At 41.7% G+C, this 26,765-nt stretch overlaps 1 protein-coding gene across 1 annotated transcript in view; it reads left to right on the plus strand.

The window, feature by feature from the left end:
- The window catches only part of LOC126336250 (nose resistant to fluoxetine protein 6-like), a 304,641-nt gene extending 301,609 nt beyond the window's left edge, over positions 1-3,032 (plus strand). The window contains exon 13 of the mRNA XM_049999743.1: positions 951-3,032. Coding sequence (XP_049855700.1) covers positions 951-1,067 — 117 coding nt within the window. The 3' untranslated portion in view covers positions 1,068-3,032. The remainder of the gene's footprint in view (positions 1-950) is intronic.
- Positions 3,033-26,765: the final 23,733 nt, after the last annotated feature.

The raw sequence follows: 26,765 nt of genomic DNA on the forward strand, positions 1-26,765 counted from the left end.
ACAGAGCAGTAAAGTCGCATCTCCCAACTGTGCCTCTATTGAACGTAACACACAAGGCTGTAAAATTTGTTCCTGTCCTTCAGCATTTACTTTTTTCTGAAACGCAAGAAGGGTACCACAGTCCTATCAGGGAAAACATCCCAATATCGTAGCACCATCTCCTCCGTACCGAACGTAAGGAAGGTAAAAATCTGTAAGCGTTCCCCAGATCCAAACCCTCCTACCGAATTGCTACCGGAGGTGGTATGTGATTCATCACTTCAGATCTTCCTTTCCAGTCATCCACTGTCTAGTGGTGTCGTTCTTTACGCCGACTTAAACTTCGCTTAGCGTTTACTCCAGAAATGTGTGTGACTTACGATGAGCTGCTCCCCCATCATACCCCCCCTTTTTTTTAACTTCCTATGCACAGACATGGACTGCTGTTAGCACTTTGCAACTGACGAGTAATTCCTTCCGCTGATGACTTTTCGCATTGCTCAACAGTCCCTGTCGGTCCGTACATGAGATCTGCTTGGTCTTGGTTTAGCTGTCGTTCTTTCTTCGATTTTCCTCTTACTCTCATCGCCAACAGTCTAATTGGGCATCTTTCGAAGGGTTTAAATCTCCTTGATGCATTTGTTACTTAGGCGACATCCAATGTCTAGCCCATGTCGGACACACTGATCTCTCCTGACCGACCCACTATGCTGTTACTGCTTGTCTGCTGACAACTCACTATTCCGCATTTCCTCTTATACTGGCGGCTCCACGTTCCGTGTCGTCTAGTGATCAATTCTACATTACTCAGGCGTATCGTTGAACGGATATCTTTGATCAGATAGTGTAGCGGATTGGCGTGTGTAGTAATTATGTAACTGGATAAGTAGCTGGATAGCCAAAGCCCATACAGAAAAAAATAAATAAGTGTGAGATTGTCGCCTAACGCGACCTTGGCACGTCTGTTGCAGGTGTGGCTGGTGATAGCGGACTACTGCATCACGTATCCGGCGGCCGCGGTGCTGTCCGTGCTGGTGGAAGCGCCCTTCCGTGGCGTTGTGAAGGTGTTGCTCCAAGGGACAAAGTGAGCGGAAAGGCAGATGTACAAGGAGGGTGGCGAAGTAGAACAATATGTAGCAAGTGTGCCTACAAATGCGAAATACATCTCAAATCGTATGCAACGAAGCCTATTCTTTATGCGAAACATCTCTACCATATTAACACTCAACGTTCCCGTATTTGGCGGAAAGTCTGTTAAATGTTGGATATCCTTCGCGAACTGCAACTATAGTTGCGCACTTATTTGCGATTTGAGAATCCTCATAAAGAAATGAGGAAACTACAGAGCTTTAACGGTACGAGATATATTTCTCACCTTGTAACTTCACAGTTAACACTTCAAAAGAAAAGACGTAACTAGCTCGAGTTGTGGATTTGAAGAGCGGAGAGGGAAGAATTTTTTTCTGAATTTTAACTCATTATTACTTTGTCTCTGCCTATCGACAGTTTTGTAATTGTGCCAGTGGTCCATTTTCAAACCCAATAATTTGTTTCACAGCATCTATGTCGTTAGCAGGTCACTGTCTGTGAGTGATGCAATATCTCCTCCCGAAATTACGTTTCTGAGATTGATAATACGTAACTAACATGATTTTTCGATCTTTGTTACAAGAAAGTAAAAACAAATAAAACGTCTTTCACGAAGTGTACCCAGTCAGTCGACTGGTGATGTCCTCCACACCTTTCTACAGCAAGGGGTGTACTTCACATAGTGTTGAGAGCAGAACGATAACAGACGGGATGCCGTTTGAGCACCCTGCGGTGGAGAGCACCACTGTTCGTCAACTCCACAGCTCTGGGGTCGAGCGTTCCGGCATACACACAGACACACGAGCAGAGCCCGTTGATCTTGTGTGAACTTCCGTAATTATTATCGTAACACACAAGTTCTTGGGATTTAAAAAACTATACTACAGAATGTAGTGTTTTAGTTATATTTTTCTAGTTACTTACGTCACCATGTCCGTTCACTAAGAATACCTGTACTTTATTTTTATACGAAACTAGTCATTATTCATGGTCGCTAAAGGTAATTAACTAACTTGCATTGGCCAGGAAGAGTGTGAGAGAAGTGCCCACGAAGGAAACAAAAGGACCAGACTCCACCCTCTCCTTCCCTCCTCTTCTTCCAGGCTACCTGTGCTAGAGCGTAGTGATAGTACCTGCCGAACGGAACGTATGGACGTGCATGGTAGTACTGGCATCGACCAAGGATCTCCACAGACATGTGAGATTCTGTCGAATTGTCGTCCTATCACGCAAGCATGGTCTGCATTGCTTGACATATGCCTAACCTAATGTTAAATCTAATGATATATTCGTTTGAAAGTAGGAGAGAGGTTGTGAAAACTCTCAAACTAAAATTTATGAACTATTCGTCACCGGACATACGTATAATCACATCACGAAGGACGTCTATGACCACAAGACATCGTAAAACGCCCCAGAAGAAAGCCGTTGTTTGAATCACCCTGGCGGTGAAGTGTCGATTGGAGAATTCACATGTTCCTTTGCCCAAAAATAATATTAAAACTGAACAAAAATGTGTGGTCGGTTCTGTTGGTGGTGGGGAGAGGGTTGGGGGGGGGGATTTGGGGACAGATAGAACTCCCTCGGGGTCATAACAAATTATGGAAGGAGAGACCGCGATGTAGAATAGCTGTCTGACCCAAGTGACCATCACACTATTCCCTTTCATCAGCTGAAAAGTCAATCAATGTCCAATAAAAATACAAACAACTAGATTAGTTCGAAAACTAAACTAATTCAATGTGACAAAAAAATGTAACTATTCAGTAATGAATCAAAGGAGATAAATATAATCGTTCAACATCTGAGTCATTTCCAGTTGCGTTTTCAGTAAACTGCACTCCTAACTTGTGTTTTGAGGGTGCTTCAGTTTTACCTTGTATATTTTGAAGGCGCTACTTACATTGTGTGTCATTTTCTATTGTATGAAAAATATAGCAAATAAAGTCTATTTGCGGATAACAGAGTGTTGTATATTTTCACCAAACAACTCTTATGTACTTTTCCTCCGATTTTCAGTCTACAAGGCTGTTATTTCGAAACAGAACAAATATGCCGAAGGGGCGTGAGGGGACATCATTTATTTTTTAAATTGCAAATTTGACAGCTTCGTCACCATCTAGCTTTCCAGTTTATTAAAAGTCTCAGTAATCACATAGTTCCGTTTTCTTCACCTCTGCACGATCCACACAAAATATAGGACAAGGAGCAGATTTGTAGACCTGACACAGAGATGACGTTGATGTTAGTGAAATGTGTTTTTTGTTCTGTTACTCAATAAAGTAACTCAAAGTGTCAACTTCTTTTGCGTAACATTTTCTGTACACGACTTTCTAAAGTAGTCACGGTCAGTGTGTTTTATCCAAATGGGTAAACTAGATTACTCCACTATCATAAAATTCTTTGTCCATCACATTTTAACGTCACCGATAATTCTTCCTACGTTAGTAAACTTTTGTACGGAGTCTGTTCATTCTTCACCAACAGGTAAGAAATAGGCAGTTGAATTGAAAGGACGAGCTACAACTGCACTTACAAATCATAAATGCTGAATATGGCTTCGGAAGATGGCTGATTAATTGTAGGGTAGTTATAACGTTATAAGAGTATATGTATTGTGATACAAATAATAAAGGCTACTACAAATGATTAATTTGTTTTAAAAGTCCATGTCTTCCGAAGTGTTACATGTATAAACAATACTGATGCTTGAATAGAACCGTAGGCTCATAAAGCTGCAATTTTCCATTCTACAAATGTTCTATGAGTGCCCTTCTGGTCACACAACGACCGTCCAAGCGCTAGTCAAGTTTGTACCATGCCTTACGTAGCAACGTCCTGTCAGTGGTAATCACAGTAGCATTGGTGAGTTCTATGAGCTGTTCCAGTCTTATTGGCAGTGGAGTTACTTAACTCGGTCCTTACTGTACCCCTTAAAGCGAAACGTCACGAGGAGTTTGGTTCGACGACCTGGGAGGCCAAGCGAATAGAGCCACATCATCTTCGCCACCACGCCCAATCCAACGATGTGGAAGTTCGCTGTTTGTGTAGAGATGCTCCGACGAGAGGTTCCAAGACCTGTTGGAAGAGGAAATTCTCGGAATGAGCAATCACTTGTGGAAACAACCACGACTGTAACATATCAAGGGAAGAGACACCCGTCACAGTATTCCCACAGAACAGGAACAGCCCATACGGCTTCGTCTGTGACAGTGCACAGAGAACACTAACTTTCGGCGAATCTCGTTCATGCTTCACAAGTTCATCAGAACTTTCAGCATACCCAAAATCTCCCAGTGTGACGATTAACGTTTCCAGATAAATGGAAGGTTGCTCAGTCACTAAATATTAGCTTGTAGGCGAAATGTTCATCCTCAAGTGCTTCCTGCAGTGTGATGTAAAATTGGACCTCCGCAGTTTGGTCATTTACAATTTTTAGTCTGCACGTTTTGGTCTTGGCTTCTTTTCTATGTGGTAAACTTATTTTTTTTTCTTCCCAAAATATAAAATCTCATCATAAGCCAGTTTAAAAAAAGCTTTTGTCTTTTTCTTTAAATGATATCGTTAAATTTACAGTTTTGTGTAAGTATCAGAAGCAAACTGACTTTCACTTTTTAAACCTCCACATAATATTCCATTTTATTTCCCATGTTCTTGTAATGTATATAACTATTACTTGTTAAAACATAGTTAAACAATCGCTACAAAGCAACACAGAATAGATCATAATTCAAATTTACAAACAAGAAATATAAAATTCGAAACCTTCACTTTGTCTGTTTTCATGCGATGGAAACGGGACTCCCCGGTGCTCTTTTCTCTGCTGAGTATCCGTGACGCATACAGCCCGATTGGAATGGTCCCACAGATTCTCGTTTGGGCTTAAATCTGGGGAAATTAGTGCCCGGGGAGTACGGTAAAGTCATCTTGGTGCTCCTCGAACCACGGACGTGCAATGTGAGATGTGTGACACGTTCCATTGCCCTGATTGTAGATGCTGCCATGGCGAAGAAAATGAAGCAGAATGAAAGAGTGAATACGACCCCATGGAGACACTCATACTTTTGTTGATCCATTGTGCCTTCCCAGATGACGAGATCACTCACGTAACATCAGTAAAACATTTCCCAAACCGTAACACACCCTCTCCATCCTCAACTCTTCCGACGATTGTTACAGCATGTTCGCTTCCAATGTTTCACGCTGTACACGCCAACAGCCGTCTGTTAAACATGAATCATCTGAAAATGCCACCTGATACCATTCAGTGGACGTCCAGTTCCACTACTGGCATGATAATTGCAGTCTTCAGCACCGTTGAACATCAATGGATGTTTGATAGATGACTGCATTTCCGGATTACAACTGCAATATTTTCCGCCCCCCCCCCCTCCTCCAACATGCTTTATACGAGTATACCCACAACTGTTGGTGCTGCCATTTGCGTTGTGAATGGTTATTGTATGTTGATGTCGAACATAGGCGTTGCTCACATTAATGTAAATGGACCATGTATTTAGCTCAAATCGCATTACCTTACATTGGCAATATCTGCTCCTGTACACAGAAGCTGTGTACTGTTTGAAGTTTTCTGACAACAGAATCTGCTAGTAGCCAACCATCAAATCGAAACTCGGCAGTTGGCCCTTCATATTTCTCTAGTAGCTGTTCAGGGCCTGTGGTCTGTCATTCTGAGGCTCAATATTTTTATTTAACTGTTTAGAGTCTCAGCAGTCTATCCTTCCTCGTCACATATACTAAGTGGTTGCAGTATTGACTCATCAATCTCTTTACAATTTGCAAACTCCGTACTCTTTAAATTTCTTTCTCTGTTGTGTCCCTTGTTGATAACTGTGTCCTTTGCAGTTCCAGCTTAAAATGCTGGTGTGGTTTAAGTTTAAATTCATAAGGCACTTCCCTCATTATCCCCAGGTTACCACGGTTTTGTACTTTATAAGCAAATCCGTCAACTCCCTTTTCCTTGCACAGTCCATTACGTTAATTTTACTTACTTTAACCGTTATCCCGTCATTTGAAACTTCTACTCCAACCTTGTTTTGCTTATTTCTTCCATCCTATACTGTGATTTCATTGGAATTATTCCCCATTAAAACACCCATTCTTCATCTTCAGATTGCTTTCCCCTTGTGCCTTCTGACTAGCACCAACACTGTTATCAAGCCTAATCTCATTTTTCAAACTATTTGCTATCATGGCCATTTGCCTTTTACCAAATTTAAATTAGCGGCATGGTCTATCTATAGTTCCTATTATGAGGCCAATACAAAGACCTGGTACAACCATGGCACTAACCTCCAACGTTATTCCTTGATTTTTCACTTCTAGTAATATACTTGATCCTTCACCACTTTACTCTTTCCACGAACAGCACCTATGACCCCAATTCCTTGTATAGGTAATATTACTATCTCACTTGTGTTTACTGTTTGCTTCTAGAGCCTCACTGCAATGGCACACGCCTCATTACCCCTGTGTGTGGCCAAATGGTTAAATGGCTCTTAGCACTTTGGGACTTAACAACTGAGGTCATCAGTCCACTAAAACTTAGAACTGCTTAAACCTAACTAACCAAAGGACATCACACACATCCATGCCCGAGGCACTTACGAACTTGCGACCGTAGCGTTCGCGCGGTTCCAGACTGAAGCGCCTAGAAGCGCTCTGCTTCAACGGCCGGCTTGTGTGTGGCCACAACTGCCTCAGTACCATTGATCTCAATATCTACAATGGGTTGACACTCATTTTCAATTTAAATCTCATCTTCTTCTAAAGGGCTTCTCTCACATTTCCCCAGTTATCTTTTACGAACTGTCTTATAACTAACCATCCACTCCCTGAGCTCGTGTTCAGACCCCACGCAATCTTCTTTCTATTTTTCCCTCTCAATAATATTTATCCCATCGCCTCTATCTGTCCTTTTCTCATCATCTCTCTCATCATAATTCTCATGTCGCCCAGTACCATTTACAATCGTGGACAAAACGAGCGAGACCCCTCGCCTTTTCGTTATACTGATCCGCACAGCTTTAAAGTCTGCTACACAGCGTAATAGGCAAGGCGACGAAGCGCTACCAACATACTACGTAACTTCGCTCAGCTGATGTGCTGAGATAACTAGCACTGGAGAAACTAGCGCTTCGAAGACGCCACAGCATCGTCTGCCACCACTTCGAGGGAAACGAAATACCTCAAGTATAAGCCAATGTGTTGTATTCGCATATCTGTGACTATGACTTGGATCTAAATTGTGGTTATGGATAGTACGTATGCTCAGATTGCGAATCTAACATCATGAATAGAGACAAGGGTAAATGAATTAGGCGTCCTTCCTCTTCTGTAACATCAAATATATTTTAGTTATTCTTTCTTGAATGAACCGCGCAGAAAATCATTCACCAGAAGTGAATAACTTTTTAGTATCACCAGACGATATTAACAGCTTGCCGGCGCAGATCAACCGTGCGTTCAACGGTGTCATATCGCGGACCGCGCGGCTGTTTGCGCCGTCAGTTCGAACCCTTCCCGGGCGTGGAAGGGTGTTAGGTTAGGTAGGCTGAAGCAGTTCTAGATCTAGGGGACTGATGACCTAAGCAGTTTGGTGGTATATCTCTTAGAGCCATTTTTTGACCTTTCGTGTAAATTTTCTTTACATAAACGGCCGTATCTTTAGATTGCGTAGACATATCTCACTTTTTTACACCACCAAGGGACCGTATGCCGCAGGAAGTGACCACCCGTACTCGAGGTAAACGGGTTTTAAGGATTAGGAAGAGAGATAGACGGTCAATAAAGTGAGACTAGTAGGGTTCTATTTTTACTGATTTACGTGACGAAAGCCTAACAACGAAAATAGCTACCACAGTTACTGAAGATGAGGGACTCATAAATAATTCCCCCCACTCTTTATTCGAAATGTTATAGTTGCAGTCGATACATCAGCATATTAATCGTAGCGACGGTTTCGATCGAAATCACGTTTACAAGAAAGCAAATAAAATCCATTTTCCTATACACGTGGTAATTCAGATTCCAGTATTAATGCCACCGCGTTTTAGAAGTGCGAGCATTCCCATAGCTTAAGAAACACTTCGACTGATGAACGATTCCTGGCTGTGGCGAGTATAATGGAGAATTCGAAACATTGTAGAATACGTTTGGTTGCTATGTCGCCGTTTATTTCCTGGGGTGGTGCAGAATTATCCTACTAAATTTACTCGCTAATAACAGTATTTCGTATTTCGATAAACATCACGAAGCGGTGACATAAAGGTAGAAAATTCATGTTTTTGAGTCCAGGAAGCTCTATGTAACAGAAACTGCACATCATTTTGCCATTTTCATTGCGAAATTGCCGGCTTATTCATGCCTAGGGTCATAACAGAGGGCTGTTTGCCTGGGTTGTCTACTAGCATAGTGAAAGGTGTTTGATACTTCAAGGGAGGTCTGGTTTGTTTTCGGTTCTGTTCTCGATGGAGGCAGATAGACTATCAATAAAGCAATTTTAACAAATTCTCGCGCCCCCAATACGTGTTTTTTTTCTTTTTTGCTACCGGTTATGACCTGTAGGTTAAAACTGAAGAAACTGCAAAAAGGCGGAAATTTAAGGACATGGGATCTGGATAAGCTGAAAGAACCAGAGGTTGTACAGAGTTTCAAGGAAAGAATAAGGGAACAATAGACAGGAATGGGGGAAAGAAACACAGTAGAAGAAGAATGGGTAGCTCTGAGGGGTGAAGTAGTGATGGCAGCAGAGGATCAAGTACGTAAAAAGACGAGGGCTGCTAGAAATCCTTGGGTAACAGAAGAAATATTGAATTTAATTGATGAAAGAAGAAAATACAAAAATGCAGTAAATGAAGCAGGCAAAAAGGAATACAAACGTCTCAAAAATGAGATCGACAGGAAGTGCAAAATGTCTAAGCAGGGATGGCTAGAGGACAAATGTAAGGATGTAGAAGCTTATCTCACTAGGGGTAAGATAGATACTGCCTACAGGAAAATTAAAGAGACCTTTGGAGAGAAGAGAACCATGTGTATGAATATCAAGAGCTCAGATGGCAGCCCAGTTCTAAGCAAAGAAGGGAAGGCAGGAAGGTGGAAGGAGTATATAGGAGGTTTATACAAGGGCGATGTACTTGAGGACAATATTATGGAAATGGAAGAGGATGTAGATGAAGACGAAATGGGAGATACGATACTGCGAGAAGAGTTTGATAGAGCACTGAAAGACCTGAGTCGAAACAAGGCGCCCGGAGTAGACAACATTCCATTAGAAATACTGACGGCCATGGGAGAGCCAGTCATGACAAAACTCTACCACCTGGTAAGCAAGATGTATGAGACAGGCGAAATACCCTCAGACTTCAAGAAGAATATAATAATTCCAATCCCAAAGAAAGCAGGTGCTGACAGATGTGAAAGTTACCGAACTATCAGTTTAATAAGTCTTTACAGACGAATGGAAAAACTGGTAGATGCGGACCTCGGGGAGGATCAGTTTGGATTCCGTAGAAATGTTGGAACACGTGGGGCAATACTGACCTTACGACTTATCTTAGAAGAAAGATCAAGGAAAGGCAAACCTCCGTTTCTAGCATTTGTAGACTTAGAGAAAGCTTTTGACAATGTTGACTGGAATACTCTCTTTCAAATTCTGAAGGTGGCAGGGGTAAAATACAGGGAGCGAAAGGCTATTTACAATTTGTACAGAAACCAGATGTCAGTTATTGGAGTTGAGGAGCATGAAAGGGAAGCAGTGGTTGGGAAAGGAGTGAGACAGGGTTGTAGCCTCTCCCCGATGTTATTCAATCTGTATATTGAGCAAGCAGTAAAGGAAACAAAAGAAAAATTCGGAGTAGGTATTAAAATTCATGGAGAAGAAGTAAAAACTTTGAGGTTCGCCGATGACATTGTAATTCTGCCAGAGACAGCAAAGGACTTGGAAGAGCAGTTGAACGGAATGGACAGTGTCTCGAAAGGAGGATATAAGATGAACATAAACAAAAGCAAAACGAGGATAATGGAATGCAGTCAAATTAAGTCGGGTGATTCTGAGGGAATTAGATTAGGAAATGAGACACTTAAAGTAGTAAAGGAGTTTTGCTATTTGGGGAGCAAAATAACTGATGATGGTCGAAGTAGAGAGGATATAAAATGTAGACTGGCAATGGCAAGGAAAGCGTTTCTGAAGAAGAGAAATTTGTTAACATCGAATATAGATTTATGTATCAGGAAGTCGTTTCTGAAAGTATTTGTTTGGAGTGTAGCCATGTATGGAAGTGAAACATGGACGATAACTAGTTTGGACAAGAAGAGAATAGAAGCAATCGAAATGTTGTCCTACAGAAGAATGCTGAAGATAAGGTGGATAGATCACGTAACTAATGAGGAGGTATTGAATAGGATTGGGGAGAAGAGAAGTTTGTGGCACAACTTGACTAGAGGAAGGGATCGGTTAGTAGGACATGTTTTGAGGCATCAAGGGATCACAAATTTAGCATTGGAGGGCAGCGTGGAGGGTAAAAATCGTAGAGGGAGAGCAATAGATGAATACACTAAGCAGATTCAGAAGTATGTAGGTTGCAGTAGGTACTGGGAGATGAAGAAGCTTGCACAGGGTAGAGTGGCATGGAGAGCTGCATCAAACCAGTCTCAGGACTGAAGACAACAACAACGTACCTTTATTCTGTACCGGCGCCCTGTGGATGTCAATATGAAACACTTGTAGAATTTCATACTTGTTACTGCCAACTTTTTCCGCTTCAGTCAATAATTGAATTGACTTAAGTGTGGCACTGAATGATTTTTAACTGAATTTCGTTGTGAATCTGCATGCATTGCTAAATTTGCACACTTTCATGGTAGGTCAGCAACGGTAATCCATTATGATTGGTCTGAACGTTGACAGAACGTTTCGCGGCCGAATGCGCATAATATTTTGGTAATTCGTAACGATCTATGGTACTTTGTCTTACTAAAACTGTTATGTAATCTCGATATGCTGAAATTCATTTTTATTAGTACAGTTCATACTAATAAGCTTTTCTTCTTTCACTTATATCTTACAATTGCGTGTTATGTTTAACACACTAATCAATATTAAATTAGTTTTTCAATTTCACCCCAGTGCATAGTATGTTGGTAGCAGTTCGTCCCCTTGCCTGTTACGCTGTGTAGCAGACTTTAAAGCATAACAAAAAGGCGAGGGGTATGTTGGCGTAGTTTCAGGACGTTGTTAGTGTAGCAGATGAGTACAGAATAGTAACCAGACATCCGTGGGCTCCATAAGCAAATTTCTTTTTTTTTTCAACTTTTACGTTACTTAGATTACAAAATAAACTGAAATAATGCTCAACGCACTGTATTTATTAACATTTTCAAGAAAGGCATGAAGGGGAAGGGCCAAGGAAGATCTGGGAATGTAAATAAAATTCCAAGAAGGAATTTTAAGGCGTACGTGACATACTGTTATATACAATTCGATATTTTTATTTTACAGCTGATAATGTACAAAAATTCAAATGGCTCTGAGCACTATGGGACTTAACATCTGTGGACATCAGTCCCCTAGAACTTAGAACTACTTAAACCTAACTAACCTAAGGACATCACAAACATCCGTGCCCGAGGCAGGATTCGAACCTGCGACCGTAGCGGTCACACGGTTTCAGACTGAAGCGCCTAGAACCGCACGGCCACACCAGCCGGCGAACACGCAGGTTTCGTATTCATCGTATAAAGGGGGGAAGCGGTGGTTTACTCGGCATTTTGTACAAGCTATGAACGCCATAATTTTTCATTTAAATGGTTGTTCTAAAGTTTTTATGAAGAAACAAACTTGCTTTACATTCATAAAAGTTTCGCTGAAAACCATGAGTATCGCCTCATTTCGCTGTTAATTGGCGAGGATAACTGGTGATGTTCAATGTAATGTATTATGATGCAATCTTCTCTGGGCATAATTTATTTTTTCTCTCTATCGGCAATTTTGAAACTTTTTGCTCGAATTCTTTTCATGACTAGAAAATCATTCATTCATTAATACCGCACAATGACAATCCATCATCTTGAAAAATGTATGCATATAATTGTAGATTTCTCGTCCCCAAGAGTCAATGAACAGAAGAAATTTTTTCTCTTACACGTAGGATTTCATCACACCAGTCAAACCTTCTTTGCAAAATTCTCTTGCAAGTTTCTCGCATTTAACGAAGGAATGTCGATTTGCTAACATTTTGCAGCATACTGATCCACCATTTTTTGAATCCTCGGTCCGACTTCCAGTACTCTCTCTTCGGCATGTGTAGGCTGTTGGCAACAATTTTACAGAAAGATTCATAGGATATTGCACTGTGTACCAGTAGGTGATTTTATTTATATTTTGGTTTATTTGCATAATAATGTGAAAATTGACAATCAAGAAAGTTTCCGCTTGTGGATTTGGCCCCGCGACCCTCGGATTACCATTAAGTAATCTCTCTACTGCGCCATCTGCTGCCTGGAAACTTCCGAAACATAAAAGGCTCACAACTCACCTGAACAGTGTCGAAAATTCTATTTCTTGTAAACGCTTCGCCATCTGGAGTTCCCACTTCTGTCACTCTCATTTCTCGCCAGGCCCTCCATGTACGATGAATTTGGACGAAATCTGTGATGACTAGTAAGCACGCTCCCCTTGTTAGTGGGTATCGAGGTATAAATTATTTTCACAAAAGCTTTGGAAATAATCTCTCTAGCTACGGTACCCCATACTTGAAATGTTCCTCCCCTGAAAATACTGTTTCGTACAGTTCTCTGTGTACTATTAGACCAATATTTATCTTGAAGGTTATTAATGAATTCCTTAGATGATTGACAGGACTCTACTGTTCTCATTTTCAAAGACGGAGCATACCCTTCCACTCCGCCGGTGGCACAACCTATGTTTCTTCTGTCGTCCCAGTTTTCTGGGTATAAACCATTAACCTGTTCCACAAAAGTTTTTGGGTGTAATTTCCCCTCTGCAGTGAAATTATGAAAAGTACATACGGTTTAATAGTGGTCTTTATTGCCGAAATTTTTACCCTTTTGACTTACAATAACGAACTTGTTTATTTTTTAATCTAATTTCTTCTGTGCTCTCTCAGTAAAGACATCAGTGCCTGACTAACCTCCTACTACTTTATCAGACGCCTCTTCTGTACTGCTTGCTACACAAGTTTGTACTAGATCTGTTTTGCTAGATAATGCAAATTCCTTCTTTCCTTCTCATTTATTTTATTACAAAATGCGAAGATTGCTGAATCATGTCTCTCAACCTCTTTGCCAAAACCACTATCCCAAGTTGTAACTGTTTCCGTGAAATCTTAATACATCTACTACGTTTCACTATTGTCGCTTCACCGTTAGTTATTCTACGTGACAACTTATTGGTCGCTGTTTTCCACTCTTTCACGATTTCCTCAAATGTTTCTACATCTACACCCATACTCCGCAAGCCACCTGAAGGTGTGTGGCGGAGGGTACCCTGAGTACCTCAATCAGTTCTCCCTTCTATTCAGTCTCGTATTGTTCGTGGAAAGAAGGATTGTCGGTATGCTTCTGTGTGGGCTCTAATCTCTCTGATTTTATCCTCATGGTCTCTTCGCGAGATATACGTAGCAGGGAGCAATATACTGCTTGACTCTTCGGTGAAGGTATGTTCTCGAAACTTTAACAAAAGCCCGTACCGAGCTACTGAGCGTCTCTCCTGCAGAGTCTTCCACTGGAGTTTATCTATCATCTCCGTAACGCTTTCGCGATTACTAAGTGATCCTGTAACGAAGCGCGCTGCTCTCCGTTGGATCTTCTCTGTCTCTTCTATCAACCCTATCTGGTACGGATCCCACACTGCTGAGCAGTATTCAAGCAGTGGGCGAACAAGCGTACTGTAACCTACTTCCTTTGTTTTCGGGTTGCATTTCCTTAGGATTCTTCCAGTGAATCTCAGTCTGGCATCTGCTTTACCGACGATTAACTTTATATGATTATTCCACTTTAAATCACTCCTAATGCGTATTCCCAGATAAATTATGGAATTAACTGCTTCCAGTTGCTGACCAGCTATTTTGTAGCTAAATGATAAGGGATCTACCTTTCAATGTATTCGCAGCACATAACACTTGTCTACATTGAGATTCAATTGCCATTCCCTGCACCATGCGTCAATTCGCTGCAGATCCTCCTGCATTTCAGTACAATTTTCTTCTGGTACAACCCCTCGATACACCACAGCATCATCCGCAAAAAGCCTCAGTGAACTTCCGATGTCATCCACCAGGTCATTTATGTATATTGTGAATAGCAACGGTCCTATGACACTCCCCTGCAGCACACCTGAAATCACTCTTACTTCGGAAAACTTCTCTCCATTGAGAATGGCATGCTGCGTTCTGTTATCTAGGAACTCCTCAATCCAATCACACAGTTGGTCTGATAGTCCATATGCTCTTACTTTGTTCATTAAACGACTGTGGGGAACAGTATCGAACGCCTTGCCGAAGTCGAGAAACACCGCATCTACCTGTGAACCCGTGTCTATGGCCCTCTGAGTCTCGTGAACGAATAGCGCGAGCTGGGTTTCACACGACCGTCTTTTTCGAAACGCATGCTGATTCCTACAGAGTAGATTTCTAGTCTCCAGAAAAAACATTATACTCGAACATAATACGTGTTCCAAAATTCTACAACTGATCGACGTTAGAGATATAGGTCTATAGTTCTGCACATCTGTTCGACGTCCCTTCTTGAAAACGGGGATGACCTGTGCCCCTTTTCCAATCCTTTGGAACGCTGCGCTCTTCTAGAGACCTACGGTACACCGCTGCAAGAAAGGGTTAAGTTCCTTCGCGTACTCTGTGTAAAATCGAACTGGTATCCCATCAGGTCCAGCGGCCTTTCCTCTTTTGAGCGATTTTAATTGTTTCTCTATCCCTCTGTCGTCTATTTCGATATCTACCATTTTGTCATCTGTGCGATAATGTAGAGAAGGAACTACAGTGCAGTCTTCCTCTGTGAAACAGCTTTGGAAGAAGGCATTAAGTATTTCGGCCTTTAGTCTGTCATCCTCTGTTTCAGTACCATTTTGGCCACAGAGTGTCTGGACATTTTGTTTTGATCCGCCTACCACTTTGACATAAGACCAAAAGTTCTTAGGATTTTCAGCCAAGTCAGAACATAGAACTTTACTTTCGAATTCATTGAACGCCTCTCGAATAGCTCTCCTCACACTACATTTCGCTTCGCGTAATTTTTGTTTGTCTGCAAGGCTTTGGCTATGTTTATGTTTGCTGTGAAGTTCCCTTTGCTTCCGCAGCAGTTTTCTAACTCGGTTGTTGTACCACGGTGGCTCTTTTCCATCTCTTACCATCTTGCTCGGCACATACTCATCTGACGCATATTGTACGATGGTTTTGAAGTTTGTCCACAGATCCTCAACACTATCTGTCCTTGAGACAAAACTTTTGTGTTGAGCCGTCAGGTACTCTGTAATCCGCTTATTGTCACTTTTGCTAAACAGAAAAATCATCCTACTTTTTTTTAATATTTCTATTTACGGCTGAAATCATCGATGCAGTAACAGCTTTATGATCGCTGATTCCCTGTTCTCTATTAACTGTTTCAAATAGTTCGGGTCTGTTCGTCACCAGAAGGTCTAATATATTATCGCCACGAGTGGGTTCTCTGTTTAACTGCTCAAGGTAGTTTTCAGACAAAGCACTTTAAAAAATTTCCCTGGATTCTTTGTCCCTGACACCCTTATAAACGTTTGAGTCTCCCAGTCTATGTCCGGCAAATTAAAATCTCCACCCAGAACTATAACATGGTGGGGAAATCTACTCGAAATATTTTCCAAATTATTCTTCAGGTTCTCAGCCACAACAGCTGCTGAGCCCGACATCCAATTACATAGAGACATCCAATTACCATATCTGAGCCTGCTTTAACCGTGACCTTCACCCAAATCATTTCACATTTCAGATCTCCGTCAATTGCTTTCGATGCTATTGCACTTCTTATCGCTATAAACACGCCTCCCCCTTCACTGTCCAGCCTGTCTCTGCGGTATGCATTCCAATCTGAGTTTAGGATTTCATTACTGTTTACGTCTGGTGTCAGCCAACTTTCTGTCCCTAGTACTATATGGGCGTTGTGACCGTTTATTACTGAGAGCAGTTCTGGGACCTTTCTATAGACGCTCCTTCAGTTTACTATTAGCACATTAATATTGTTATTCCCTGTTGCATTTTGCCTACTCCTGCGTTGCCGCGTCTCAGGAGGTGTCTTGTCGGGACTAGGGCGGGAATTCTCTAACCTAAAAAAAAAAAACCTATGTGCACTCCACACGTACTCCGCTACCCTTGTAGCTGCTTCCGGCGTGTAGCGGACGCCTGACCTATTCAGGGGGACCCTACATTTCTCCACCCGGTAGCGGAGGTCGAGAAATTTGCACCCCAGCTCTCCGCAGAATCGTCTGAGCCTATGGTTTAAGCCTCCCACTCGGCTCCAAACCAGAGGACCGCGATCGGTTCTGGGAACGATACTACAAATAATTAGCTCTGATTCCACCCTGCGAACGAGGCTTTCCACCTTCACCAATTCCGCCAACCGCCTGTACTAACTGAGGATGACCTCTGAACCCAGACGGCAGGAGTCATTGGTGCCGACACGAGCAACAACTTGCAGTCGGGTGCACCCAGTGCTCTCTATAGCCGCCGGTAGGACCTCCTCCACATCTCGGATGAGACCCCCCGGCAAGCAGACAGAGTGAACACTGGCCTTCTTCCCCGACCTTTCCGCTATTTCCCTAAGGGGCTCCATCACCCGCCTAACGTTGGAGCTCCCAATAACTAATAAACCCCTCCCCCCGTGTGCCTGCTCGGACCTTGCTGAAGGAGCGGCCAAATGTCCACTCACAGGCAGAGCGGGCTCTACTTTTCTGAACTTTTTGTCAGTGTAATAAACCTGTGTAACCTATTACTAGTCTCTTTCTTAGTTTCCTGAATAGTTTTCCTCATTTCATCAAGCTTTTGATTAGTTTCCCCAACGTTCTTTCATTTTGCTGTTCGTCTCCTTAAAATATTGTACCATCTTTTCTAATTGATGATTGGCCTCCTTAGAACGCTTTTGTATGTTTTCTAATTTATGCTTTCTTAGAAGACTTAGTAATTTCTTCCATTTATTTTCTTACCCTCTTCTACTTTTCTCATCAAGGCTGGCATAATTTCCAGTGTTTTAAAGTTTACGTTTTCGAATATTTTGGCTGCATTCTCTCTAATAACCTCCTGACAGACTGTTGTGAGACGAAACATGTCACTAGGGTTACAATGGGAGTAAAAACGCTCTCTATTAATTTAAAGTTAATGGTAAATTCAAAGGAAACTTTCCACTTATCCGGTATGCACACTCTGTTATCTTAAATTTTTCCGTTCTGATGAAACCAGGCGTAGAGACCTCCGTAAGAGAGTGATAAGTTGGGTGATGGTTTACCTTGTTAAATGTAGCACAATCCGATGACATATGTCGCAGTACCCAATAAAATTATTCAAACTTCGTATTACAAACAATGCTGGGCTGCAGGTTCTGGAAGAGAGGATGCAAATACGCATCTGATAACATCTGAATGGCACATAGTGGTCATATCACAAAACTTTCGCTTCCCCAAGGAATTTATCAGCTGAAACATGTAATACTTTTGTGCAGACAAGTAGTTACACATAAATAATATATTCAATGAACAATACACCATTCAACTTACCAGAAAATTCATTATTCGTGATTAACTTAAAATTACAAATATGTCTTCCATACATACATCCAGACAGCTGAAGGAGAAGCAGTGAAGTACAAGAAGAACTCTTACTCAGCCTCTGTGGATTTTCTACAAAAGAAGATCGAAAATATTCCACACTACAACAAAAGCAACTAAGAGTAGACATTCAACAATATTATCATCGGGTTTAGTTAGCCACAGAATGTATTATCAGCCCTAGTAGTGAGATTTATAGTCCTATTTTATACAATAAAAATTTAATTAAAAAGTAGTCATTACATTTGGTTTAGTCGTTTATCAGGCAAGACTACTGCAAACTTTAAGTATATAAAAAATTTGTGCCAATAATCAGAGTTGATGTTTGGAAATATTTATAACTAACGACGTAGTGTGGTCTACTGCATTTCGCAGTTTGAAGCTCTATCAGTTCACAATGGGTGGGCCATTCACGTCTCCTTGTTGTATTAATCATGGGCTTTTGAGTTGACCAGATGCAGGATTTAAGGAGCGGACGTTCGATGTAGTAGAAAATGATAGAGGTGCTGGGACCAAAAAAGGCGACCTCATTCGGCTGTGTTAGGACCCATCCTGGCACTCAGCCTCTTGGTATAAGGTCACCGGATGGAATAACAGGCACGAAACATTCGACCAGTTTGCCGTGCATCTCAAAGCTACGTCATTCAATCCAGCGTTTTCGTGTACATTACACGGTTGTACATCACAGTCACCAACACGTAGTGTATGACCCATGCAGAACATACTAAGGACAGTAATTTTTGCTACACATGTGACACTTTACATAGACACGAAGATTTATTGTATCATACAGACTCGCGTTAATTGTGGGAAATATTTGAATTTTTACGGAGATTGCATTACTTCGTTGCTTTTTAGTCTCACAAATTGTCATAAACTGGTTCATTAACTCGAGATCACATTTTTATTAACACCCCTGCATTGACAATTTAAGTGTCTCTGCTAAGTTATCCACAAGGTTCTAAGAGGTCGAGGTCGAGTAATTTCTATTCATAATTCAGGCAAATGATGACGGTACGCAAAGTAGAGCCAACGACATTTAGAACTAATGCACACCTCGCAGAGCCGTTAGCTGAAGCCCAGTAGGCCTACACAGTTGCTTCCGTCTTGACGGCTGCACGGAATTCCTGAGTGAGTGCTTGTGACGTATTTCAGAGGAGCCGTAATTCAGACGAAGTCCAGCTTCTACTATTCTGCGTGACACCAGCAGTAATTAGCCAGTCGATAAATCCACCTCAAGGTAAGTGCATAGTCAGTGCAGAGTATACGCCAACATTTCTGTTTGCCATATGTAAGAACACAGTCCGAAACTGTTCTCTTTTAACTGTAGCATCGAATGTTCACATGGTAATCATCTAATACTGTCCTATCTTTTATGCTGTGATGGTAATTCTTTGCCGTCATTTTTCACTATAACACAGTAGATCATTATAATACAGGGTGATTCAAAAAGAATACCACAACTTTAGTAATTAAACTCTGCAACGACAAGAGGCAGAGCTAAGCACTATCTGTCGACGAATTAAGGGAGCTATAAAGTTCCATTTAGTTGCACATTTGTTCGCTTGAGGCGCTGTTGACTAGGCGTCAGCGTCAGTTGATGCTAAGATGGCGACCGCTCAACAGAAAGCTTTTTGTGTTATTGAGTACAGCAGAAGTGAATCGACGACAGTTGTTCAGCGTGCATTTCGAACGAAGTATGGTGTTAAACCTCCTGATAGGTGGTGTATTAAACGTTGGTATAAACAGTTTACAGAGAATGGGTGTTTGTGTTAACTACCTGAACGTCAACTACCCGAGGCGATGGATCGGCCGCCAGGCAGCCCGTGACAGAGCACTTCATCACTGGCCTCCAAGAAGCCCTGATCTTACCCCCTGCGATTTTTTCTTGTGGGGGTATATTAAGGATATGGTGTTTCGGCCACCTCTCCCAGCCACCATTGATGATTTGAAACGAGAAATAACAGCAGCTATCCAAACTGTTACGCCTGATATGCTACAGAGAGTGTGGAACGAGTTGGAGTATCGGGTTGATATTGCTCGAGTGTCTGGAGGGGGCCATATTGAACATCTCTGAACTTGTTTTTGAGTGAAAAAAAAACCTTTTTAAATACTCTTTGTAATGATGTATAACAGAAGGTTATATTATGTTTCTTTCATTAAATACACATTTTTAAAGTTGTGGTATTCTTTTTGAATCACCCTGTATTATAATCCAAGCTCTAGTGATTTCCCACACGTTTTCCAAGATTTTCAGTACAACAAACATACATACACATATCCTTTTACATAGAATAGGACGACTCGAGAGTATCTAAATATAAGTGTGTTCAATTTAAGTTTCTTTCCTTAATGTCGTCAGGGCATCTAATGTTCCTCTTTGATTCAGGACTCCTGTAGAAACTATGAGATAACTAATTACAAATCATCTGTAATAAATAATTTAAAAATAAATATTACGTACACAAAAATAAGATCTACTACTTATGAAAATATTTTTTCAAATCGTAATGGGAATATAATTCGTTTATTTTATCAATTGTGGGATAAGCCAGAAGATAACGTCCATGATGTGGTATTTCTACAATCCTACAAGGACCGGTGTGTAAAAATTGCCACTTGCAATTTTTCTTGTGCAAAAGTGACGACTTTGGGTGAGCCCTTAAAAGAATGTAGTCTATTGTCTGGTGTTTTTGTAATTATCGTAGCTTTCTATCCTAGCGCAATTCACGTAAGTGTGCCTGTTGTGTGAATGTAACGAATACTATCCTTACCGTTTTCTCCCAGTAACTCTCCCATCTGCATACTCTCGACTGAATTTATTCATTCTTTTTTCTCTTTGAATTTACTTATCAAAGCAGCTGGAGTGAATTGTGTCACACAGAGGAAGATTGTTAACTACCTACTCAAAGAATTCCAAGAACTTGACCCATTTGGTTTGATGATTGGATGCATGTGTCCTAATGAATCTACTGAACTCTGTAAGGACAAATTCACACGGATTTCATTCTGAAAAATAGATTAATATCTGTTTAATCTCAAGTTCGCACAGAAATGTTTTCAAAATCTGAGGCATTGTCACATAGCAGAATGACAGGTTTGCCAACTGTTAGAATGTAATGGTTCACTATTCTCTTAATAACTGGAGATGCTGCTGTCGACTTTGTAGCGCATAACTTAACATACTTGCTGAATGCATCATGTAAGTTCACAACGTATTTTACTCGACCTCTTGCAAACGGTAGACTTCCGGCAATATCTACGCAGACTATCTAAAGTGGTTGCAATCGTATAACAGGATGTAATTCTGTGTGGCGTGATTTACTGTTGGCTTTGAAATTTTGACCATCAGAAGGTGTTTTTAGTAGTAGTTGTGTTCGTTTTCTCACGCTTGGAAAGTATCAGTATATATTAATTTTCTATGCATACTTAGATGCATCACAATGGCCCCAAGCATAAGCGTACACCAGATTAATGTGTCGTCTCATGCAGTAGGAATGCAAATACACCAAATGTCAAAATTAGGACTTCATCCACAGAATATAACGTCATCCTATGTCATGTAGTGCTGGTTCAGTAGGTATAATGTATTCTGTGAAGGTAATGTTTTCATCTTCTGCCAACAATTGTCTGGCATATGTAAATGAACCATGTTCCTGAACATGCCTGAGTAATACTGGCCATAATGAGAATTTTGTATTAACAGTACTCAATATTCAGTTGTTTGCTCAATTATTTCAGTGTTTTCTCCTCCAGGTATGCAAATGACCTCACAATTGTGCTCCTGAAGAAACAAATTCCGCCGGCCGCGGTGGTTCGAGGCGATTTACCGGAACCGAGTGACTGCTACGGTCGAAGATTCGAATCCTGCCTCGGGCATGGATGTGTATGATGTCCTTAGGTTAGCTAGGTTTAAGTAGTTCTAAGTTCTAGGGGCTGACCACCTCCGATGTTAAGTCCCAGAGCCATTTGAACCATTTCTGAAACAAATTCCAGTGCTGTAATTGGAGTGTAGTAATTTACATGATATGAGGAAGTTCAGTGCATGATGGTCACAACAAACTTTAATTTCAACATATGCTAAAATTACCATCTGCGGGTGAAATGAAACTGGTGGAAAGACAAGCCAGAAAAAATTGTCGAGTATGAACATGCCAAATTACTGTGGACTTCAAACAGATAGAATGCTGTAACACAATAGACCAGGCATCAAACTGTGCACTGTTCAACCAACTGAACAATGAAGGAATTTCTGCCGCACTGTCGGAACCTCCCAGAATTCATAGAAGGCACTTTCACGAGAAAAACACACATATGTGAAACATATGTATCAATTTTACTGTTATAGATACACAGTACAAAGTATCTGTGTTGTCAGTGCACTTTGTGAGAAAAATGCTGTCCATACATTCGTTTCACAAGCTGTAACCCTCACTACACTGCGTCACATATTACGGCTAGTGGTTAAAAAAGAAGCATATGAGTAACTTATGAACTCAATATCACAGTCTTATTAAGTAGTGATAACGGTAATGATCTTTTAAAAATATGTAGATTGGCAACATAGACACTGTGGAAGAACTTCGTTTTTACCCTTCAGAGCATTTCATTTTTGCTCTTCAGGAGATAATTACTCCCGGGTTAGGAACCACTGGTCTACCTTCTTTATCCACTGGAACTTGATGTTTTCTGGCTGTCAGGTCGAAACTACTAAATAGTTTGCCACCTTCGAATTTTTGTAACAGGTCGTCGAGCTTGTCTGGTCTCTCGTTTTCAGGCTCAATGATCTGATTGGCTTTTTGCGCTTCCAGTTCACAGCAAATAAAAGGCTGTTGTATTGGCTTCATTCTTTTTTTGTTGTTCCGTGGTACAACATTCTTTACAATTCTTGTTCGACTGCTGACCTCTTTGTTCGTGTCAAGGAGTATGTTTCAACAAAGCGTGCTTTATGTGGTGAGATCTTTACTTTGTAACGCAGTCCTCTGATTACCCCTTATACGTACTCGACACTTTCAACAGGTCGTGCACTGTTTCATCCAGATCTATTTCTCTTACCTTCCCATCACTTTCTTCTCGGCAGTTCGGTTCCTTTTCCGTCTCCGTGTCGCGATAGTGATCCTCTCTGTCTTTTCAGTGCCTGCTTGTTGTTGCCATTGTCCTTTATTAGAATTTTATTATCTACCGTCCGCCTGCTGTCCGCAGCCGGCCGCAGGTTCTAATCCTTACTCCTAAGTTCTAGGAGCTGATGATCTCAGACGTTAAGTCCCAAAGTGCTCAGAGCCATTTGAACCATTTTTGTTGTCTGCATTTTTACTTCGTCTTTAGTGAAATCTAATTCCAAATTTTTACTTTCCATCCTATCAGCACCGATAGCAAGTTCCACTGTCAGACGTGGCATGACCACTGGTAAGACTTCGTATCTATTTTAACTAATTACAGCGTCTAATAACGTTTGGCACCTTGTAGGCTTGTTACTGCCTGCGATTGGCCTGCTATCTCGAAACAGCTTTTTGGCTTATTTTTTTCAGTAGTTTGTCATGCAATTTCTTGGATACCGCACATGCTTTGCTTCCTGAAATTGCCTATACGTTTAAGCCTGCTACTTCTACACCTGTACTTATTCGGTTATTCTCAGGTCTTCTACCATACTGCTCGCCAACAGGACCAGAGATATCACAACCAAATTCATTTGGGAGATAACTTGTCGTACAAAGATCACATGATTGAAAATCCAGCCCCGTGTGAAGTGTGGAAGATCCTCGGCAATGATTCAAAGAGGCTCTGGATGTGTTGGGGTGTAGCAGTCCACGCTGCTTCCACGTATTGCCGAAGTTGATCTGGTGTAGCAGTGGGTAGTGCATCCCAAGCCAGTTGATCGACAGTCACTGACCAGACGTTTTAGATAGGAGTGAGATCGGAAGTACAGGCAGACCAAGACAGCAGTGCAATCTGAAGGGTGAATATGAAGTCCTGAACACTGTGTGCCACGTGTGATCGCACATTATCCTGTTGCATGCGGCCGTCGGCAAGCTTTGAAGATATGGGAGGACAACAGGCTCCAACACTACAGAGATCTAACGCTGGCTGGTTAGTGTATTAGCAATGCGTACTAGTGAGGTGCAGGAATGGAACCTTAATACCATCCCAAGCCATAATAAGGAAACAGTTCAATAGTCTCTCATCAAGGTGTTTCCAGACTCTAATCCGACCATCGCACCATGGTGGTGCAGGTAGAACTGGGATCCGTCGGTAAAAGCAGCGTTCCATTCGGTTGTCCCTGTCCATCTTTCACCGCACCATTGCCGGAGCAAATGCCTGTGATGTTGACTCAGAGGTAAATGCAGCGCTGTGGCTGTCTACTCTGCTGTAAACAATATCGAATGGCATGCGCGGACACTGCTTGTTGCGCAACAGGCCAAGTTTGTTGTGATATGATTTGTGAGGGGCAGAGTGATCCATTACTGCCATACACTCAGCACACCTGTCCTCCAGAGTAGCGGTACAAAGACGTCCATGCAATCCGTCCCGTCGGTTCGTCGTTCCCTCCTACATCCGACGATTACAGATCCAGATCACAGTTACTTGGTTCCATCCGATACAATCACCGTTTTCTCTGAAGGATAATCCGCAATCCCTATAGGTAACCATTCTTCCTCAGTCGGACACCAAAACATGCTCGAAAGATGCATGCTGCCTTCTACGTGGCATACTGAATCTATTTATGCAAAACAATCACACAAAAGAACAATTCCAGTACGTACACACGGCCATTTGACCCCCTTTATAGTGCGCTTGCAGGTGGCGCTAATGGCGTCTGTGATGTGCACCTGCACCGTGTTATACCGGAGCCAAGGTAGCCCCTGAGGGCCGACAGCCCATATAACACCACACAGGACGAGGTTGTCTATGCCCAAGGCGTACCCAAAAACACCATGGTAAGCAACACCGGCTATTTACATAAAAGATGATGGAAACAGACATGCTGAGCACTGCTTCCTGCACGGGGAGCTCGAGCCACGGCCTGCAGGAAGTATCACTACACCAAAACCTCATTGGCTGGAGACTACTATTTAGGGGCTGGAACCAGGCCCAAAGTCCAGTTCACGCCGGATGCGACTGTGAAGATTTCGTCTTCGTCTCGTAATTTGACTGTTACTAGCGTGTGAGTGTGTCACAACGAACCTTTGTGGAAAATTAGAAGTCAACTTTTTTTGCCGCAATTAGGAGACTTTTTTCGTTATCGTTACCTTTCGTTTGTATGATCAGTCATCAACCTTGTGAACTTACATCAATAAAAGTTGTGTTTGTGAAAAATTGCGAATTGTCAGTCACAACACACTGAAGTGCTAAATCATTGCCTCTCTCGTCGTCGCAAACGCATAATGCAAAATTCACCTGATGTGGATGTTTCTTTCAGGCTGGCCATGAATATAGTCCCCCATGTTCAGTTCCCAACCCTTCAGTTTTGATGGCGGTCAAATGTACTTTTGGTAGTCTAAGCACAGCTCCTGGATGGCGCTTAACTTTACCCTGGCAATTGTCTCTCTGCCTTGCTTTGTCCACCAGTGTCTATGTCTCCTCTTCGCGCCTGCTCTGTAGCTTGTTATTACATATACACCAAAAAGATATTGCATCACCCCTTTATTTCGAAATTCATGGCACAAAAAACAAAACTTGTCTCAGGCCTTCGTTTATATTTATTTTTAATATGTTCAGCTCACAAAATCAAAGAACGAACATTTTTGTGATGACAAAACCGCGTGGTTCCTCTGGGTGGTTTTTATCAGTTCACGTGAGCAACCTTAAATACGTGGTTGAATGTCCCTTGCTCGGATGCAGGCTTGAATCCGTCGTGGCATACCATCGATGAAATCATCACCTGGTCCAAATTATGCCATTCTTTAATGACGATTCTGTGAATGACGCGCTGTTTACGTGCTCGGCGTCGACGTTCAGAAACAGCTTGTCTCAATCGATCCCACATTTGTTTGAATGGACTCACGCCCAAGAAACAGGCAGGCCACTCTATTCTGGTGATCCTAGCATCCGGAGTGCACCACTGAACAACTACCACCTTGTTGCACATGTGGGACACCAGTGTTTAAATAGTTCAGTATTACCGGGTTGCCTCCTAACATGTTGTCTTCGATTATAAGGGAACAAACAGGTCAGTTTATACCGTGAACACCACTCAACACCAGTCCTGGGGCAACATCATGATCATCTACTGCCCTCTAACATGGGTAAATACGGCACTTCAATAATGTTATCTTTTGACTCATGAATCGTTATCTAAATAATGGAGGAGATGTCTCCAATCATCTTAATAGTGAGTACCAGAGCCATAAATTTGTTGAGTGAGGTGAAATTTTACAACTTAGGCTCTATTTAGTAAGAGCTCATCGTAACAAGACAACCAGTTTCAGCTTTAAAAGCCATCTTCGAGTGAATTCACTCCATTTTTCAAATGTATGACAGCTTGCTCTGGACAAATCGCATAAAATGGTCTATGAGTCTGAACTAGTTGAATAATAAGCAGACGTTTTAAAAAATACAAGCTGTGTGGAAAATTTTCTTGTTCATTCATGTGCCCAATATAAGGCGCAAGGATAACAACTAGAAATGCAGTTATCACAACTAAAGAGATACAGCGTCACTAATCTTGATTTGCGGTAGGCAAAGAAAATAAAGCAGCTTATTCGAATTTTAAATGACTGGAAATGATCCATAAATGCAAATCAGCACTACCAATGCAGGATGATTAAGAACACCGAAGATTGCTGACTCAACTACATTATACTGTCTTCCAGGAATGAAGAAAACATATCCAGAGAAGAGTAGTGTAACGCCC

The sequence above is a fragment of the Schistocerca gregaria genome, chromosome 2, assembly GCF_023897955.1.
Source record: "Schistocerca gregaria isolate iqSchGreg1 chromosome 2, iqSchGreg1.2, whole genome shotgun sequence".
In the NCBI taxonomy this organism is placed as follows: domain Eukaryota; kingdom Metazoa; phylum Arthropoda; class Insecta; order Orthoptera; family Acrididae; genus Schistocerca; species Schistocerca gregaria.